Source organism: Cotesia glomerata, linkage group LG5 (assembly GCF_020080835.1).
Source record: "Cotesia glomerata isolate CgM1 linkage group LG5, MPM_Cglom_v2.3, whole genome shotgun sequence".
Taxonomy (NCBI): domain Eukaryota; kingdom Metazoa; phylum Arthropoda; class Insecta; order Hymenoptera; family Braconidae; genus Cotesia; species Cotesia glomerata.
In genome coordinates this window covers 4360743-4380254 of record NC_058162.1, presented here as the reverse complement: position 1 = coordinate 4380254, position 19512 = coordinate 4360743, and the positions used below count along the sequence as shown (strand labels likewise).

The window sequence follows — 19512 nt, the reverse complement described above, 5'->3', positions numbered from 1 at the left end:
TATTAAATATATGCTAAATTAATTTTCATAAATTTTTTCAAAAGAATTATTTTTAAAAAATTGTATTTTTTATTTTTCAAAATTTATTTATATCAATTTATTTTTCTACTTTTTTTTGCCATAATTTATTTATTAAAAAAATTCTTAAAATTATCAAATCTATCCTAAATTAATTTTCATAAAAATTTCTAAAATCTGTCAACTTCAATGTAATTGAAACTATAGTAAAATACATGAAACTCGGGCATAAAGTGTACTTTGTTATGTTAGTCTAAAATAAACGCATCAAATTAAACACGAGCGACAAAAGTTTGGTTGGTTTCCATGACAGATAACTTAAATAATATATATCTATAGTTTGTACGCTTGAATGCTAAAGTGTAGTTTGAATGTGTATATGGTACATATGAATAATCGTTGACGGGAGAGGTGAGAGCTCCAATAAACGCCGAGGACAACAGGTCGGGAGGTAAGCGTTCGTTGTGTGCCGACAAAAATAATTGGCAAGTATTTAAAGCACATTTACAAAGGTATAGGTGGTAGTAATGGTAGTAAAAAAGGCATAGTGAATTTGTGCGTGTATTTACTTAGTTGTAAAGGCATCGCTGTTCGGCTGTTGCATTATATCGTAGGTGCGGAGAAGGAGAAGCCAAAGCGTCTCATTCGGACGGTTTAGGTAGGGGATAAAGACTTAGGGTCACGTGATCGAGCTGCGTTTGAGCGCACTAACCAGGTACTGAGATTAATACGTTGTTTTTTTTAATATATTTACGCGCGCCGAAAACGTGAAAATAGTTTATTAAATCTAATTAGTAAGTATGGTGTAACTTGAGATTAAAAAGGATCTATTATAAGCTTGCAATAAATCGTGAAGATTTACAGAAATATTACACACCGAAATCCGCCATTCTTAGATACATTCATACTATACGGGCTTTGTAAGAACTTATTGATAGTGTATATGTCGACGACTGCTGGCTGCCGCTGCGACGATGCTTGACAAGCCTTACCCTGAATCCACAAATGGCGTCCGTCGTGCACATGGTCTCGCGGAAATATTATACTTCAACGAATATTCACTTCTGCCTTTAACGTACACTTACCTATCGACATTTTATTTCTGTTAATTTATGTATTTTTATTCTGGCTGCACGAAAATAGGTACGCGAACTTTTTTTTCGGTTATTTATGGTATTTTTAAAGAACAAAACCTTTAAGTTTTTCTTATCAATTAAATTACGTGTATAAACGTAAAAGCCATCGGTTTACCGACCAATTATTCCCCTTTAAATTAATATTTTACTTTCGTTTGCACGACGTATAATTTTACTATTTCACCGGTATTTAATTTGAGTATTTAAAGAGCCTTTTTTTTTACATGTGATTGCAATCCTTTAAATAAGAATAGGAATATCGCGTCACTTTAATAAAATTTATTGTTTAATTTAATTTAGTATATATGTTTTATGTTTTATGTATGATTTATTGTAATTATTAATTAATATTTTTTTTTTGCTTTATTATTATATTACAGATTGTAAATAGCACGTGTACATAGGTGTAATAGGCAAAGGCCATAGATAAGTGGATTTTGTAGCTCGTTATGAGTTCTGGCAATAAATCGTTGGTGTCCTCCGGCGGGAGAGGAACCAACAAAAGTAAATCTCAACAACATGGCAAATCAGATCAGCACCATTCTAAGACTTCAGATACAACTAAACATGAAAAAGGACAAGTGAGTATTTTATTGTTATTTTTTTTATTAAATTTTTAGTAGGGTTAATACCCCAACACTGATAGAAGGATTTTTTTATAGTTAAAAATATTTATTAATATTTAACAAATCATTTATTACACGGAAAGAACAATATATCATCTCAGATCATACTGTGAAAAAAAATTTTCAGATAGTAGCTAGTATAATCCAGATTACAATGAGTATAATCCAGAGTACAAATAGTATAATCCAGATATTTCGCAGTATAATCTGGATTTTTGTAGCTATGTGAAATTTTTTTTCACCACAGATATCACTCAGTATAATCTGGGATATTATCCAGTGTCATCTTGTCCTTTCCGTGTAGAGACCACTTTTTAGTCCTTAATAAATATTTGTTAGTATTTAAAAAGATTTATTAATATTTAATAAATGAATATCAGATTTATTAAAAACAAACAAATCATTTTAAATTCTAAGAAATATTTGTTTAATACTAAAAAGTGGTCTCTAATAAATGATTTTTTAACTATTAACAAATATTTTTTAATACAAATAAATCCTTCTATCAGTGAATAGATGGACGGTTAAGAAAACTCTCGTGTTCTATTAAAAAAATAATATTAATAAATAAAAATAATAGTAATAAACAGATAAGTTGTGATAAAGTAAATTATATTTATGTAAAAATATATAATTAACCAGGAAAAAATAAGTAAAACGTTGTAGTTATTAATAAAAAAGAAAAATGTAAGAAAAAGTCCAAAACTCCAGTAGATGGACAAAATCTCCAGTTGATGGACACTACTTACAAGCGATATTTTCAATTCATTACTTATATCAGAAATAATTAATTTGTTAATTTTTTCCACTAAAAAATAAAGCTTGATAAAATTAAACAGAAAAGGTGATAAATCAGATAATAATTTTCATTATTTAAATAATTTTTTTAAACTATTATTTTAAATAAAAAGTTAAAAAAAAATTACTTTTTGCTCTTAGAACTATTTGTAGACATAAAAAAAAAATAATGACTTAAGATTTTTGTTCTTAAAACTAATGTAATTGCTTCTGGAAATAATATTTGTCCATCTATTGGGGTATTTATCCTGAATGGTATTTTTTTTTTTTTTTTTCAATAAAATTATTTGAAATTAATAATAATATTTTTTATTTAAAATTATAGTCCAACAAAGATCAGACGAAACATGCACAAATAATTGACACTCGACCAGGCGGAGTTGAAGATCCAGGTTTAAAAGATCAGATCAAGCAGATCATGGAAGTGACTCGTAAATCAGAAGATGAAGTAATCATGGCTCTCCATGATAGCGACTGGGACTTTAACCGCGCCGTAAATGACCTTCTTGAGGGAGTTTCATCAGAATGGGAGGTAAAAAAGAAAAAACCACGCCAACCAAGTGGTTCTAAACAGGGCGCAGATCAGTCCGGGGATCACGATGAGAGTGGAGGCGGAGATTGGGAAGAAAGACGTCATCAACGTGGTAATGGTCCTCCTCGTATGCGGGGTCGAGCTAATCATGACAACCGTGGTTGTAAGTATTTAAATTTTATCAAATTACCACAACTACTTTAAATATTGGTAATTATTTACAAGTAGGCCTATTTTTGGCCATATCTAAGTGGAAAATTAATATTTTTTAATAATTTTTATTCTGTTTCTTTTTACGGCGCATTTATGATAAAAAATATCGTGAAAGAAAAAAATAAAGATTTCGATGGTTTTTTTGCTTTCAAAAGTTGGAAAAAATTTTGGCTTTCATGTTTTTGGATAAAATATTTATTTTTGATGCTTTTGAAATGTTTTTTTTTTTGAAAAGTACATAAAAAAACGAACAATTAAAAAAAAAAAAGTTGAATATCACAATTTTCAAAAAAATTTATTAAAATTGTGATGAAAAAAATCAACTTTTTTTTTCTTTAAATTGTTCGTTTTTTTAATGTATTTAAAAAAAAAAATGAACATTAAGTTAGCCAACATTTAAAAATTTTTAAGATTTTTTTTTCATTAAAAAAATGATTACAAAAAAAAAAAATTTTATTTGTAAAAAACTGTAAATACAATTTTTTTTAAATATTTTTTTGTTCTAATTTAATTATTAAAAAAAAATCAAAAACGTCGGCTAACTTTAGTATTATTTAAAAAACATGAAAATTAAAATGAACCCCACTTGTAAATAATTACCGAAATATTTATTAATAAATAAAACTAATATTTACTAGTTATTCCAGGGCGTGGTCGAGAAAACAAGGAAAATGAGAGAAACATGGAGGACAACGTTCGTGAGGGAGCTTACGGAGGTAGTCGCCGTGGTCGAGGTGGGCCAGGTAGATCCGGTCGAGGTGGAAGAGGTGGTGGTCGAGGTCTCGGCCCACGTACTTTTGCCAACCGCGGTGATTCTTCCGGACCCCACAGTTTCAATCGGCCAATTGATACTTGGACCGGCAGCGAAGAGCAACAACAAAGTAGCCAAGACGCCAAGATCGCCAGCGATCCTTGGAATAATTTGGAACCATCGGAGGACTGGGAGAGTGAGTACACCGGCTCTTTGGCTGATACTAAGGTGTTTACACCCAGTACATCGATCAACGACCAAGCTGGGATGGAAGAGTCTAACATTGCGTCTGAGACTGTTGTACAGTCGAACGTCCAGCCGGGAAATCTTAGCGGATTACCTCAGGAAGACTTATCTAAATTGTCTGACGTTCAAACAATGCAATCTCAGCCGTCGATGATTCAATCTCAACCTCCTCAGTCTCAGCAGGCGCTTGGTATGCCAACGCAGATGCAATTATCCCAGCAGTCTAATACATTAACTGCCGCTCAGAGTCAGTATCTCACTCAATTGACTCAACAGACTAGTGAGAACTACAAGAGTGCGAATCAGTCTGCTTTTTCATCAATGACTATTTCTGGACAAGCTCAGAGGCAAACAAAACAACGGCCACGAGTACCACCGCCTTCTAAGATTCCTTCTAGTGCTGTAGAAATGCCAGCTGATACTGTTAACAGCAATATAGGCTTCCTAGACGTTCAATTTGGTGCCCTAGAGTTTGGTAGTGATACTACTACTCTTGATGGCACAGCCAATGACAAGTACAATTCATCGTCGACAAATATTTCCGGTATTGATGTATCTTCCAATGTAACTGCTTCGGGAATTGCTAACTCTGCTACTTCGTCTAATACTTTAGACATTGATACAGCACAACAGGGCGGCTCTTACAATGCTTCGTCTCAGATGATTGCATCACCGAATAACACTGGTGTTACTTATGGTAATGCTAGTTCAAGCTCTGCTACGTATCAGCCTCAAAAAACATCATATCAAGGATCCAATGCAGCTACATCTAATAATTACAATGCGTATTCATCAACTGGTGGACAATCTGTTCAATCTTCGTTCCCAACGGCGCCTGGTGGTAACACCAACAGCTATACAACGACTACATCGGTTACTCAATCTGGTTACAGTGGCTCTTATCCTCAATCTAATGCTTCGACCTTCAGTCAAGCTTCACCGTCTGCTCCGTCATCTACGGGCACATCTGGATACAATCAAACCACTTCGTCTAACCAAGGGTACCAGTCGTCCAGTGGATTTGTCCCTACAACTACCGCACAGTATCAAGGCCAACAATCAGCCAGTACTGGAGTCAACAGCAATTCTGGATATCAAGCGTCCAGTTATCAGGGCACCTCTTCATTCCAATCCACATCTCAGGCCTATCAACCATCTGCTACTACATTTACATCTCCCATGACTCAGGCGAATAGCAGTGCCTACCAAAGTGCAGCACACTCGGTAAATTGCTTTTTTTTATTTTGTAACCCGATGAGGACACACAGTTCTAATTCGTTTCCTCTGTGATGTATTGACTTATTGGCATCAAATTTTAATATAACATTCCTTCTGAATATCTTGATAGTTATTTTTAATTTATAATAATTTAAAAATACTGAAAAATAGTTTAGAAAAAAAAACTTAAAATTGAATTTTTTTTGTAAAAAAAGTCGCAGAAATTTTGATTTTTACGATATCGAAAAAAAACTGACGCCTTTTTATTCGGAAAACAATATTTTTTGAGGAAAAAAATCAATATTTGATAAAGTTTGAAAAAAATATATTTATTCTTAAGTTTGAAGTTACGAGTTTCGGTCAGTCGCTTAAAATGAGAATAAGACATTTAAACATGCATAATAATATAAAAAGATTTAGTTTTTTGTCACAAAACTCTTTTATTATAATTCTTACAATAAAAAAAAAACGAAATATCTTCAAGAATATTAATAAAATCAGTCGTAAATGAGACTGTCTCATTTATAATTCTTCTAAATTTAAAATTGCCTCAAAGTTCGCCTGGAGTCCACTGGACCCCGTGTGTCCTCAACGGGTTAAAAATAATAATCTAAAATAGTAAATGTGACTTAATTAATTTTTTATAATAATTAGGTTTACGCAAGTGCCTATGGCAATTATAACACCCAATCTCAAACACCATCTCACACTCACACAAAACTAAGTACTACATCTGGAAAGGACTCTCAGTATGACAATGTAACAACGAGTAGCAGTTCTTTAGCAACAACAACTAGTGCTCCTGCATTGGGTTTGTCTTCGACATCTGTGAATAGTTCCCAGACAAAAGTATCAAGTTCAAATGGTGAGTCATAATTTTAAAAAGTAACTCATTAAAATTTATTTATTTGTAAAGAAACAGAAATCTACAACAAATTTACAACAATAAGTTACATTTTTTTGTATAAAATGTTTAGAATTAATGATTTTATACAATACAAACATAGCATCTGCAAAGAGAATATAAATTTAAGAAATTTAAAAAATTTAAGAATTAAATTTGAAAGAAAAAATTATAAAAATTTTAAAGAATAAGAAATAAAAAATTTGAAAATTAAAATAAGAAAATTGATAAAAAATATTTTTTTAACTCATTGTGAAAATTTATTTGTAAAAATTTCAAAGAATAAGAAATAAGAAATTTGAAAATTAAAATAAGAAAATTGATGAAAAATATTTTTTTAACTCATTGTGAAAATTTATCTATAAAAATTTCAAAGAATAAGTAATAAGAAATTTGAAAATTAAAATAAGAAAATTGATAAAAAATATTTTTTTAACTCATTGTAATTTTATTTAAATAATTACTACAGCTGTGCCAAAAAGTACATCAAGTGGTAGTACGGGAACAGGAACGAGTGGAAGTATTACTGGAGCCAGCAGTGCGGGTGGAACTGCTAGCAGCATGACTCCTATGCTAAGCCATCAGTACATTATGAGTCAAGGTGTTCCTTATCCTACGTTTCAGCAACCGATGTACAGTTACGAAGACCTGCAATTGATGCAACAGAGAATACCACACATGGTCAGTCAATATATTCTAATATATAGATTTTAGTCGCGCACGGTGCTCGGATGCTCGATAGATTCATTAAATCTTACTTTTTTATACTTCGAGGAATGATTATTAAATAGTGGAAGATATTTGGTGCTTGGTAGTTGCTCTTATATTATTTATTCTTTACTATTATTTTACTTTACGTTAGCATCTACTATCTTTATGTCAGCACTTTGTGATGCCGATGTTTCAAACACATGGATAAGTTTCACAGTATCAAGTAGTTTTTTTTTTATCGATTGTTACACAGAAAAAAATAAATATTTGATCGAAGTAAGATTTATTTGAGCCAAATATATAAGATAGTTGGATATGGCCAAATAAATATTTATTTCTGGTAAATATATAATATATTTGAGCGATTTAGTTGCGTAAAATAAATAGTTTATTCATGGTAAAGAAATGGTTTATTTGTGGTAAATAAATCATAGTTGACGACAATAATGAACTTTTAAAATTTATTGTAACATTAAAGTTAGCTGTCACTTGACCAATTTTTAATTTTATTTAATAAATAAATTAATTCTAAAAAATTATTTTTTAAAAATTGCATTTTTAATTTTTTAAAATTTCTGTCAATTTTTTTTTCTTATTTTTTGTTGCCATAATTTATTTGTTAACAAAAGTTCTACAAATTATTAAATATCTGCTAAATTAATTTTATCAATTTTTTGAAATTATAATGGCTTTAAAATGAAAAAAAAAATTATTTTTTAGTCTTTTAGTTGAATGATGAAATATTTTCCGTCTCTTCTATTGAATGAAAGTGTTAATTGTAGGTTAAGGATAATTTATATTTGTTTTCGTAAAATATAATATTTTTTTGCCCTCCGGGCGGAAAGTGGCAACTTTCGTCCCGCTGCGCTAAACTAAGTTGCCGCTTTCCGCCTTCGTCGGACAAAAAAATAGTATACACTCCTCGGGAAGTAAATAAGAAAGCCTCAGATCACATATTTGTTGACCTCGGCTTCGCCTCGGCCAACAATTACATGTGATCTGAGACATTTCTTACTTTACTTCCCTAGGTGTGTAATATACTATTAAACACCTTACCATATAGGTTAGGTATGACTTTTTTTAATCCCCAATTAATAAATAGTTAATATAGTTAATAGTTAATAAATAGTAGGAAGAATGCCCTTAATTAATATTATTTATGCAAACACTATTATGTATGCAAATAAACTATTTTTTGAAACGTTGCTGTAGCTTAAGTTGCAATCAAAACATTCAAGTTTTGTTTTCAACGTTCAAGTGACGTCATGAGAGCAGTAGTTAAGAGTTTTAATGCCAAAGATGTCGTTGTTTTGGACAAACTTAGCATCTTTACCACAAATAAATGATATATTTCTGACAAATAATAAAATAATTCAAGTCAACTGTTATATTTACTTGTACCAAATATATATAGTTGTCATAAAGAAATATTTTAAAAAATGATTCAAATAAATTGATTTATTTGAGACAAATAATTCTTTTTTTGTGTGTACTTGCAACCTCGGCGCGATTTCAGCCACATTTAAGGCGTGTCGTAGTAGGTACATGGAAGTTTTAGTTTTTGATCACACAAGATAATATGAAAAATCATTAAAGATATATTTTATTTATTTATTTTTTTTTTCTTGATTTTATCATTCAGTAAAATGATGCATGTAAACTATTTAAAATCATCACTGATTTTTCCTTGTGGATCAAAATATTGTCTTAGTTATATTAGTTAGACTCTCCTCGTATTTGGAGTACACAGTGTATGCATGTAGTTTTGTGTTTGGCCTTCCTGACTAACCTGCAGCCAACTACTGGTTACTATGATGCGGCACTGGGGTATCAGACGACTGGTCCAGCAACAAGTCTCGGAGGTGGAAGAAGCGATGCATTGTCAGGAGTTCAAGGAGTACAAGGTGTGCAAGGAGTCCAAGGTGCCTATACCAGTATCAGTGATGGAAGATTCACGAGGAACGACAGCAATGCTTCACCGGTTCCATCAACAATGTCGCAACAGGTAACCGTAAATAATTCTTTTAGTAAAAATAATTGTAAAAAGGAAAAAAAAAATTTTTTTTTATCATTGAAAAAATTATTATAGACTGCAACGCAACATCAGCAACCAATGATGAATCCTGCATTACCTCCTGGTTACGCTTATTTTACTTATGGAGGTAGTATCATGCCAGGAAGTTTCCAATACAGTGGACCTATTTATCCAGTAAGTATAATCAATCATTAATTTAAAAAAAAAAATATATTTTTATAATTATAATTTGTAATTATATTTTTATAATTTTAATTTGTAATTATATTTTTTTATAATTATAATTATAACTAGCAATCTTGCAGTCACTATGTGACTGCCGTGACTTTTAAACTATAAATAAATAAAATTGTGCTTTATTAAATACTGATTTTTGTTAAATTGCACTGTAATTTTTTAACTATTGAAGTTTTTAAAGATATAAGCTCATCCTGATGTTACACTCATCAAGAGCTTACATTTGAGTACCCACATGCATTTTTGATACATTTTTCACATATACATATATATAAATATATGAAAAATTGATCTGGGTACTCAAATGAAAGGTCTCGATGAGTGTAACATTGGGATGAGCTTATATCTATAAAAATATCAATAATTAAGAAATGATGTTGTATCTTGTCACCTAATGATGTTATTGAAGATATAAGCTCATTTCGATGTTACACTCATCAAGAGCTTTCATTTAAGTACCCACATGCATTTTTGATATATTTTTCATATTTACATATAGATAATATATATATAAATATATGAAAAATTGATGTGGGTACTCAAATGAAAGGTCTCGATAAGTGTAACATCGGGATAAGCTTATATCTTAAAAAATGTCAATAGCTCACAAGATACAAGGTCGTTTCTTAATTATATTAAATTGCACTGTACTTTCTTAAATATTGACCTTTTTAAAGATATAAACTCATCCCGATGTTACACTCAACAAGAGCTTTTATTTGAGTACCCACATGCATTTTGATATATATTTCATATATTCATACATATAAATATATAAAATACATGAAAAATTGATGTGGGTACTCAAATGAAAGGTCTCGATGAGTGTAACATCGGGATGAGCTTTTATCTTCAAAAATTTCAATAGTTCACAAGATACAAGGTCGTTTCTTAATTATGTTAAATTGCACTGTACTTTCTTAACTATTTACATTTTTAAAGATATAGACTCATCCCGATGTTACACTCATCAAGAGCTTTCATTTGAGTACCCACATACATTTTGATATATTTTTCATATATACATATATGTAAATATATAAAATATATGAAAAATTGATGTGGGTACTCAAATGAAAGGTCTCGATGAGTGTAACATCGGGATGAGCTTATATCTTTAAAAATGTCAATATTTCACAAGAAACAAAGTCATTTCTTAATTATGTACAAACATGTATGGATATTATTCACATCCATGCTCGTAAAGATGGGCCCTAGAAACTTCACCGTCCATACAACTATTATCATTGATGTTATAAAAACAATAGTAATGATAATTAAAAAAAAAATAAAATTTTTTTTTATAGCAAATGGCAACTGCGGGAAATGCTGGCACAAATAGTGGTGCATACAGTGCTAAGCCTGGTAGCTATGGTTCGGGTTATGGTGGAGGTGCGAGCTATGACACCCTCACAAACACTGGTCCGACTGGTGATTACAAAGGCGCCGGAAGTGGATATACTGGGACTCAAACTGGTAAGACTGGTACTTCTACGGGCAACAATAATTCAGGAGCTTCATCAGCCACTGATATTGGTGCGACGATGTACGCCAAAAGTCACGTTGCTCTTAGCAAAGTAAACGTGAGTAATAATTTTTATTTTAATATTTATTTATTTATTTATTTATTATTGCAAAATAATTTATTTATTTATTTATTTTTATGGTTTTTCAATACAGTCGTATGATAAACAGACTTTCCATTCGGCAACGCCGCCGCCTTTTAGTTTAACTAGTAGTCAGACTGCTGGAATGCCTGGTGGTTATGGTGCTCCGCACTTGTTTATTTCAACAATGCCACACACTCAGCATCTTCATCAACCATTACATCAGGATGGCGGAAGTAGCTCAGGGCAAAGATCTAATACAAATTCACAAAATAAAGCACAGGCTAAGCCCGGATATAGTTCAAACTACTGGACTGCTGGTAATTAATTGTTCTACAAAAAAGCAGACAACCTGGATTCTCGTGTCTTTCACCCGCTTATTCATGGGAAAGACGTATTTAAAATTAGAGAAATAGAATTGGACGTTGGATTCATATACACATTATTGCGGATATGTACGCGCGAGAAAATAGAAAAAAAAAAAAAAATTTTTTTTAAACAATGATGAGGTAAAAAGAATTAATAAAATGAAAATTAAGAAATAAAAAAATTTTAAAAAACGAGCTAACATTCGCCTTCGCCGCCCATGAGATACACAAGGTCGAATGAACTCTCACATTCGTCCTAAGTGATACTTGTTTATTATCTACCTTTTTATTATTATAGTTATGTTTAATTAACTCTTTCGTGAATTGTAGAAAATTTTGTAAAGTAAACTTATGAATATTTCGGATGATGGTAATCATCGCGAATAAATCATTTATTATTAAAGAAAAATAATTTTTTTTTTTACTCTTTGGTTTTGTTGCGACTAATACTAAGTGCAATCGCTGATTATAATATGCGATCAGCGGTAGTTATAAATCAGCGGGCGTTGATTATCATCATTGTTGACTGAAATATTGAACATAACGAGTGAGAGGGCGGCTTCGGTATAAATCGACACGTGGGCTCTCGTAGTGTAAATTTAAATCCTACTATACGTTGGATATTTAGATACAATTTTGCTCGCTGTAGATTATTAAAAAAAAAAATCTTTTTTACATTTTAATGAAAATATTTCTTTAGTAGTTATTTGTTTTCTCAATATAAAATCAGATTGACAAATTATTAATTAATATATGCACTAAATGCACTTGAATAAAGGTATCACAAAAAATAATAATGAATTAAATTAATCAAAAAATTTTTTATAAAAAATCTTCCTACAAAAAAGTAAACTCCATTTTTTTTTTTTTTACATAAATTCTTCCTCGCCAAAAAATGATTACTTAAGCTTCTATATATTATGTTTATTGTTTACACAGATGAAGATACATACATAGAATGAAAGAGCTCTATAATTTATCCATAATTATTCATTAAAGATATGTTGATAATACCTGTGTTGATCTAACATAAAATTATTATTTAATATCTATAATCAAATATTTGATAATGTACGAATTATTTTGCTCTATTTATTAAGCATATTTTTTTTTAATTGATCTAAACAATAACCAAAGCAAAGAAAAATATCGTTGAAAAAATTCAATGATAAATTATGCGCTTGGCTTATCGCGAAGATTTAACAATTAAACGTATTATTACTTAAATTTTCGGTGTCTATGACTCTAATTAGTAACGAGAGTCCTGTGTACTTGTAAACTTATATTCATTTAATTTGTTCTGTAATAATTATTAAAAAAAAAATAAATAAACTATTGCTCTACGACTATTATTCATAAGAATAAAGGACAATGAGAGACAATTAAGTTTTCTAATGAATAAAATATATTTAAAAAAAAAAGTAGCTCTTATTCACTAAAAAAAAATTGTCTCTTGATTAAATAGAAATATTATCTCTTCTTTTTTATACAGTATGCAACAAAAATAATGTATATGTTAAAAAAAAGGATTCAATCCTAGTTTGTATTAAAATTTAGATTAATATTGACCAAGCCGTACTATCGGCACGTTCAACGAGTCTTCATTAAGAGCAACCTGTTTTGATCTGGCTAGTTTAATCAATTGTAAGGCAATTTATGTCTTTAGTAGGTAAAAAAATTTGAGATTAATCAACTAACATCAACACAAAATTATATTTTCTACCAAATATAATCCTGGTGGTTTTTTAACATCATGGTATTTTTGTCTACCTACACGGAAAAAAAGATGATACTGAGTAAAAAAAATTTTTTAGATAGTAACCCATATAATCCAGATTACAATGAGTATTATCTAGATTATAATGAGTATAATCCAGATTATAATGAGTATAATCCAGATATCATGCAGTATAATCTAGATTTTTTTTAGCTATCTGAAATTTTTTTTCACCATAGATATCACTGAGTATAATCTCGGATGATATCTAGTGTCATCTTGTTCTTTTCGTGTACTTGTTTAATAAAATGATCCAATTTGTACTTATTATGTACAACGACAACTCCAGCTTTTGAAATCCTATTTGTTTATAATACATATATAAATATACATAAATATATTCGAATTTCACTTGCACACGGACATACTAAATTCATAAATCATGTTAAGTTAATCATGAATGTAATGGATGTAAAATATTCATATTAATTGATTGGAAAAAAAAATATACTAAATAATGAATATAAATTTTCAAGAGATCATTTTTTTTTTTTTTTAAATAACAAGTATTTTTTATTAAATTAAGTTACATCATACATATATGCATATAATGTAATAATACGTAATTGATATTTGACAGGCAGTATAGAGTAAGTGTAATGTACGATGAAAATGAAAAATAATATCGAATTAAATATGTGCAAGTTGATCACAGTTATATACTTTGAATAGGTAAAACACGAATAAAGTAATATAATAATAATAAAAAATAATAATGATAATAATTATAATAATAATAATAATAATGATAATGATAATAATAGTAAGAAATAATGTGTTTGATACTGAGACGGCGGAGGTTTGTTTCTCATAATGATTGTCATAACTTAATAATTTTTGTATTTTTGTCATAAATTAATCGATCAATTGAAAGTGCAAAATGCATTATGCCACTACCGCTATAATTAGTAAAATATATAATATATATTATATTACTATAATATATATTTATATATAAATATATATATAATAAAATTATTAATACTATGATAGTACATATTGTGTATAAATATGAATATCTCGAAATAAATGTATCAATAAACAATTAATCAGTTTTAATTGTACGATATTTAAAATTAATCCTGTCCTAAAATTAGATTTTTATGAAGTTAAATTAAATTTTAAAAATAGTTGGTAATGTAGAACTGCACCGAGTAGAGACAGTAGTTAGATTTCATTTTTCTCAGTATCTCAGTCACTGTTTATAAGTTTATATACTGACAACAAAGGTCTGAAAAAACGCGGCAATGGAAACATCAGAAATAACAGATGCAAAAGACAATGAATCCGCGCCTGTATCAGATGTTAATGATTCTGCAAGTGAAAAAAAATTAACAGATCATATTTCAAATCGGGAAGATCTTACTTCATACTTTGAGGAAAGTAATCACAGTGATAATAAAATTTACCGAACTAAGGTTAGTTTTTTTATGAAAATTAATTTAGCATGTATTTAATAATTTTATAACTAATAAATTATGGCAAAAAAAACAATTAGAAAAAAAAATTTACTTTAAAAATTAAAAAAAATTATAAAAGTAGTTTTTTATAAATAGTTTAATTTTTTGGTAATTATTTACAAGTGGGGTCAAACGTATTTTGATAGCTTTTTTTCCCTTAAGAAGTTGGTAAAATTTATGAAAATTAAGTTAGCCGATATTTAAAAATTTTTAGAATTTTTTTTTTATTGAAAAAGTTATTACAAAACAATAAAAAAAAAATTTATCATTTGTAAAAAAATCTAAAAACTATAAATGCTATTTCTCGAAAATATTTTTTAGTTGTAATTTAATGAGAAAAAAAAAACAAAAAATTAAAAACGTCGGCTAACTTTATTATTATGGAAAAAATTTATGAAAATTAAGTTAGCCGATATTTAAAAATTTTTAGAATTTTTTTTTATTGAAAAAGTTATTACAAAAAAATAAAAAAAAAATTTTCATTTGTAAAAAACTTGAAAAACTGTAACTGCAATTTTTATAAAATATTTTTTTGATCTAATTTAATTATTAAAAAAAAAAATCTAAAAATTAAAAATGTCGGCTAATTTTAGTATTATAAAAAATTTTGGTTCTCATGTTTTTGGATAAAATTTATATTTTATCTTTTGTTTATTTTTTCGATATATTTCCTTTAAAAGTACATAAAAAAATAGTTGAATATCACAATTTTTTTGAAAATTTGTAAAATTTATTAAAATTGTGGTAATCAACTTTTTTTTTTTAATTGTTTATTTTTTTATGTATTAAAAAAAAAAAATATATCAAGATTAAAAATAAAAATTTCATTCAAAAAATGAATATTAAAATGGACTCTACTGTTAAATAATTATCAAATTTTTTTGTTAAAAATTTTTCTTTTATAATATTTAATTTGTTAAAATATTTTCAAGAATTTTTATATGTCTACTAATTTCAGTATCATAATTTATCATTACATTTGTAACAAATTAAGGATGTTATATTGTAATTAATTTATGTATTTTTTTTTAGATACCTAAAATATGTCTAGATGAACCTTGTATGCTAGGAGTTGATGAAGCAGGTAGAGGACCGGTATTAGGACCTATGGTTTATGGTATTACTTTCACTCCCATATCAAAGAAACAACTTCTAGTAGACATTGGATGTGCTGATTCTAAAACTCTTTCCGAAGAAGAACGCGATGGAATATTTGATAAAATAATAGAACACCCTGAAGAAATCGGGTGGGCTGTTGAAGCAATATCACCTACGTTTATTTGTAATAGTATGTACCAAAGATGTAAATCATCCTTGAATGAAGTATCAATGAATTCTGCGATTGGACTGATAAAAGGCGCTATTGAAGCAGGAGTTAATATTGAAGAAATATATGTTGATACAGTTGGAAAACCCGGAAAATATCAAGATAAATTGAAGAGTATTTTTCCAGAAATAAAAACTTTAATTGTTGCTAAAAAAGCTGATTCAACTTATCCCGTTGTAAGTGCCGCTAGTATTTGTGCTAAAGTCTCAAGAGATCATGCATTAAGAGCTTGGCAATTTCGTGAAGGCGAACCGAAGGGTGATTATGGTACTGGTTATCCACATGATACTGTAACTAAACAATGGTTAACTGATAATATTGATCCAGTATTTGGTTTTCCGCAAATAGTACGGTTTAGTTGGTCAACAGCTGAAAAAATTCTTGAAACTGACGCTGAAACTATTGAATGGGAAAATATTGAGAGTGCTTCTGTACCAAAAAAGCAAAAAATTTCAAGTTTTTTCCTTGCTCTTTCTGAAGATGGTCAGATGCAGAAAAAGAAACATGATTTTTTTACCAATCGATGCATTACCAATACCATCAAATTATAAGCTGTTTAATTTTAATTAACTAATAAATTTAATATCACTTTTTTATATGTTTGTAATCTTCTTTTTTCAACCATATTAAATTATAAAATGACAGATTAATACTGAAGTTAGCAGACGTTTTTATTTTTTTTTCTCTTATTAAATTGGAACTAAAAAATATTTTTTCAAAATTGCACTGATAGTTTTTCAAGTTTTTTACAAATGAAAATTTATTTTTATTTTTTTGTAATAATTTTTTCAATAAAAAAAATTCTAAAAATTTTTTAGACGTCAGCTAACTTAATTTTCATAATGACAGATAATAATTTTTTTTTTTTTAATTTTTCTCGAATAATAAACTAGATCTAGAAAAATTATTTATAAAAAATATCAAATTTTAGTATCATAATATGAAAATGAAATTTGCCGACATTTATAAATTTTTTATTAAAAAAATTTCAACTAAACAATTAAAAAAAATAAAAAAATTCACATGTAAAAATCATGAAAAACTACAAGTGCAATTTTTTAGAAGTATCTTTTTAGTTGCAATTTAATAAATAAAAAAAATCAAAAATTTTTTTTAGACGTCTGCTAATTTCAGTGACATATCATAATTATAAATATAACTTTTTACTTCTATGAACATTATTACTATTATTATAAATATTACTATAATTATTATTACTATAAAAGTAACAATTATTTTAATAATGTGTAAATTGTATGAAAATTAAGTTAGCCGACACTCAAAAATTTTTAATTAAAAATTAGAACTAAAAAACTATTTTTAAAAAATTCCAAGGCTAATTTTTAAAATTTTCTACATGTGAAAATTTTTGTTTTAATTTTTTAAAAATTATTTTTCAATAAAATAAATTATCAAAATTTTCAAATGTCGGCTAATTTAATTTTCATTAAATTGTTTTGAAAAAAAGTTAAGGAACTGTCGGTAATATAGTTTGACATGTTATTTTACAATCATGCGTGTGTGTTTATTTGTTATTAAATAGACTGTTCAATTAATCTTGACTAACAATTAAAATAAACTAAAAAAAAAAAATAAATAATTGTTTATTTTAAATATCAGAAGTACAACAATCCACTATTTAAAATGAATCAATTGAAAAATTTAATGTATATATGTAAGAGAGGTTATAAAAGCCGTGGTCCTCGGAGAATGAGTACTCCAAAAATTCTACGTGATGTAGATGATAGCAAAACTGAAAGAACTCTTTATCCTGATATAAAGGATACTGATATTGAAATTGATGAAGATTATACTGATCCTGATTTCAATGAACCCGATTTTACATTAGCTCACAAGTCATACGATGAACACATGAGGTATATTTTTGATAAATTAATTTTTTTATTTATAAAAATTAATTGACATGGTCATACTTATGATAGCAAAGTTAGCAAACATTTAACAATTTTTTATATTTTTTTCATTAATTAAATTAGAACTAAAAAAATATTGTAAAAAATTCCATGCATTATTTTTTAAATTTTCTACATGTGGAATTTTTTTAAAAATTTTTTTGCTATAAATTTTTCAATAAGAAGAATTCTAAAAATTGTCAGGTGTTTGCTAACTTTATTTTCAATAATACTAAAGTTAGCCGACGTTTTTAATTTTTTGATTTTTTTTTAATTATTACATTAGAACTAAAAAATATTTTTAAAAAATTGCGCTTAGAGTTTTTCAAGTTTTTTATAAATGAAAATTTTTTTTTATTATTTTGCAATAATTTTTTTAATAAAAAAAAATTCTAAAAATTTTTCAATGTCGGCTAATTTAATTTTCATTTATTTTCATCTCATGCTTTTATTTTATTTAGGGAATCGTACGTTGAAAAACAAAAACTAAAGGGAAGAATTGTTGCACAAAAATTATTCAAGTCTGATGATCCAAATTTTGTCACATGGGCTGAAAGGGAATTAATGAAGAAGCTGCATTTAAAAGACAGCGAGGAATGGAGCCCTGAACAACTTAGTGAATCATTTCCTGCATTACCAAGGACAATTAAAAAACTATTAAAATCTAAATGGTTCCCAAGATCAACTGAAAGTGTTGTAAATTATGATGAAAAAGTAGTTGAAAATTGGAATCAATTTAAAGCTGGAAACTTAAATTTAGATCCTCAGCTTGCAAAACATTTAGAAAAATTCAAAGGTCGCAAAATTAATGCTGAGGAATTGAAAGAAATAGCGGAAAATTTTGTTAGACCTCCTCGGGTCTTTCCAAAACCAAAAAGCAAACTTTTTACTAGCATTGTACAGGATTATATAGAAGCAACAAAAGATAAAGACGACCATGATCCACCGAAACTTACTGATGGAAAAAAGAAAATGAATAAAAAGAGCATCGTTGACATGACATTATTCTTGTCATCTGATAAATTTGATAGGAAAGAAAAATATAAAACTTACGATAAATTTCTTGAAGAAAATGTTATTGACGTTGTTGATAAACAAAATTTAAACCTTGAAGAGCAATTGCTTGTCAATGAGTATAAAGAACAGAAAAATAGAGCATCAGTTTCTGATCGCTCGATCTCACATGTGTCTGTAGAAAATGAAGAGAGCTCCGTAGAACTATCAAACAAACCTGCTGAAGTCCAGGTTACAAATGTGCAAGTACCCAAGTTTGATATTAATGAAAGTAGTATGGAAACTGGAATTCTGGAATGGAAAAAGAAAGAATTAGGTACAGATGATAATCATCCAAGATTTATTAAAGTACCACGTAAAAAAGCTAATTCTGGAGTAACTTTTAAAGTAAAGGATTGTTATTATGATAGTGACGGAGAATTTATGTACAAGGTACCCGGTTTGAGATCATAAATAGTTAATTTTTTTGACTTTTTATATTTTATTGTCAATATATTTTGTAATTTATTTTAATGATATAATTAATATGAAGTGAAATATATATGTGATTTTTAAAATTTGTAAAAATAAATGACAATTAGCCGTTACTTGACCATTTTTTGATTTTATTTAACAAAAAAA

General features: G+C 28.1%; 3 protein-coding genes across 11 annotated transcripts; all 3 read left to right on the top strand.

Annotated features, from left to right (window-relative positions):
* Positions 1-345: 345 nt before the first annotated feature.
* On the top strand, positions 346-12896 carry LOC123264575 (protein lingerer). Of its 9 annotated transcripts, none has more exons than XM_044727892.1 (10): positions 346-469; positions 1535-1735; positions 2904-3273; positions 3962-5544; positions 6193-6403; positions 6912-7123; positions 8949-9164; positions 9243-9362; positions 10733-11008; positions 11106-12896. In XM_044727892.1, the coding sequence occupies exons 2-10, from the start codon at positions 1604-1606 to the stop codon at positions 11358-11360; spliced, it is 3375 nt and encodes a 1124-aa protein (XP_044583827.1). In that variant the 5' UTR covers positions 346-469; positions 1535-1603; the 3' UTR covers positions 11361-12896. The 9 variants fall into 9 exon arrangements, with proteins under 9 accessions (XP_044583827.1, XP_044583826.1, XP_044583831.1 ...); XM_044727891.1 differs by having other exon boundaries at positions 346-503; XM_044727896.1 differs by lacking the exon at positions 346-469 and adding an exon at positions 545-733 and having other exon boundaries at positions 3971-5544.
* A 1407-nt stretch (positions 12897-14303) lies between these two features.
* LOC123264586 (ribonuclease H2 subunit A) lies at positions 14304-16560 on the top strand. Its single transcript, XM_044727913.1, has 2 exons — positions 14304-14595; positions 15670-16560. The coding sequence occupies exons 1-2, from the start codon at positions 14425-14427 to the stop codon at positions 16513-16515; spliced, it is 1017 nt and encodes a 338-aa protein (XP_044583848.1). The 5' UTR covers positions 14304-14424; the 3' UTR covers positions 16516-16560.
* A 912-nt stretch (positions 16561-17472) lies between these two features.
* On the top strand, positions 17473-19398 carry LOC123264582. Its single transcript, XM_044727908.1, has 2 exons — positions 17473-17841; positions 18339-19398. The coding sequence occupies exons 1-2, from the start codon at positions 17609-17611 to the stop codon at positions 19342-19344; spliced, it is 1239 nt and encodes a 412-aa protein (XP_044583843.1). The 5' UTR covers positions 17473-17608; the 3' UTR covers positions 19345-19398.
* The last annotated feature ends 114 nt before the right edge of the window (positions 19399-19512 follow it).

What these genes read in the sequence shown, in the direction of transcription:
- LOC123264575 (XM_044727892.1), top strand. Translation starts at nt 1,604, where the DNA reads ATGAGTTCTGGCAATAAATCGTTGGTGTCCTCCGGCGGGAGAGGAACC. An exon ending in AACAGAGAATACCACACATG is followed by an intron (nt 7,124 to 8,948) that starts GTCAGTCAATAT and finishes ACTAACCTGCAG; the next exon opens with CCAACTACTGGTTACTATGA. An exon ending in ACAGTGGACCTATTTATCCA is followed by an intron (nt 9,363 to 10,732) that starts GTAAGTATAATC and finishes TTTTTTTTATAG; the next exon opens with CAAATGGCAACTGCGGGAAA.
- LOC123264582 (XM_044727908.1), top strand. Translation starts at nt 17,609, where the DNA reads ATGAATCAATTGAAAAATTTAATGTATATATGTAAGAGAGGTTATAAA. An exon ending in TCATACGATGAACACATGAG is followed by an intron (nt 17,842 to 18,338) that starts GTATATTTTTGA and finishes TATTTTATTTAG; the next exon opens with GGAATCGTACGTTGAAAAAC.
- LOC123264586 (XM_044727913.1), top strand. Translation starts at nt 14,425, where the DNA reads ATGGAAACATCAGAAATAACAGATGCAAAAGACAATGAATCCGCGCCT. An exon ending in ATAAAATTTACCGAACTAAG is followed by an intron (nt 14,596 to 15,669) that starts GTTAGTTTTTTT and finishes ATTTTTTTTTAG; the next exon opens with ATACCTAAAATATGTCTAGA.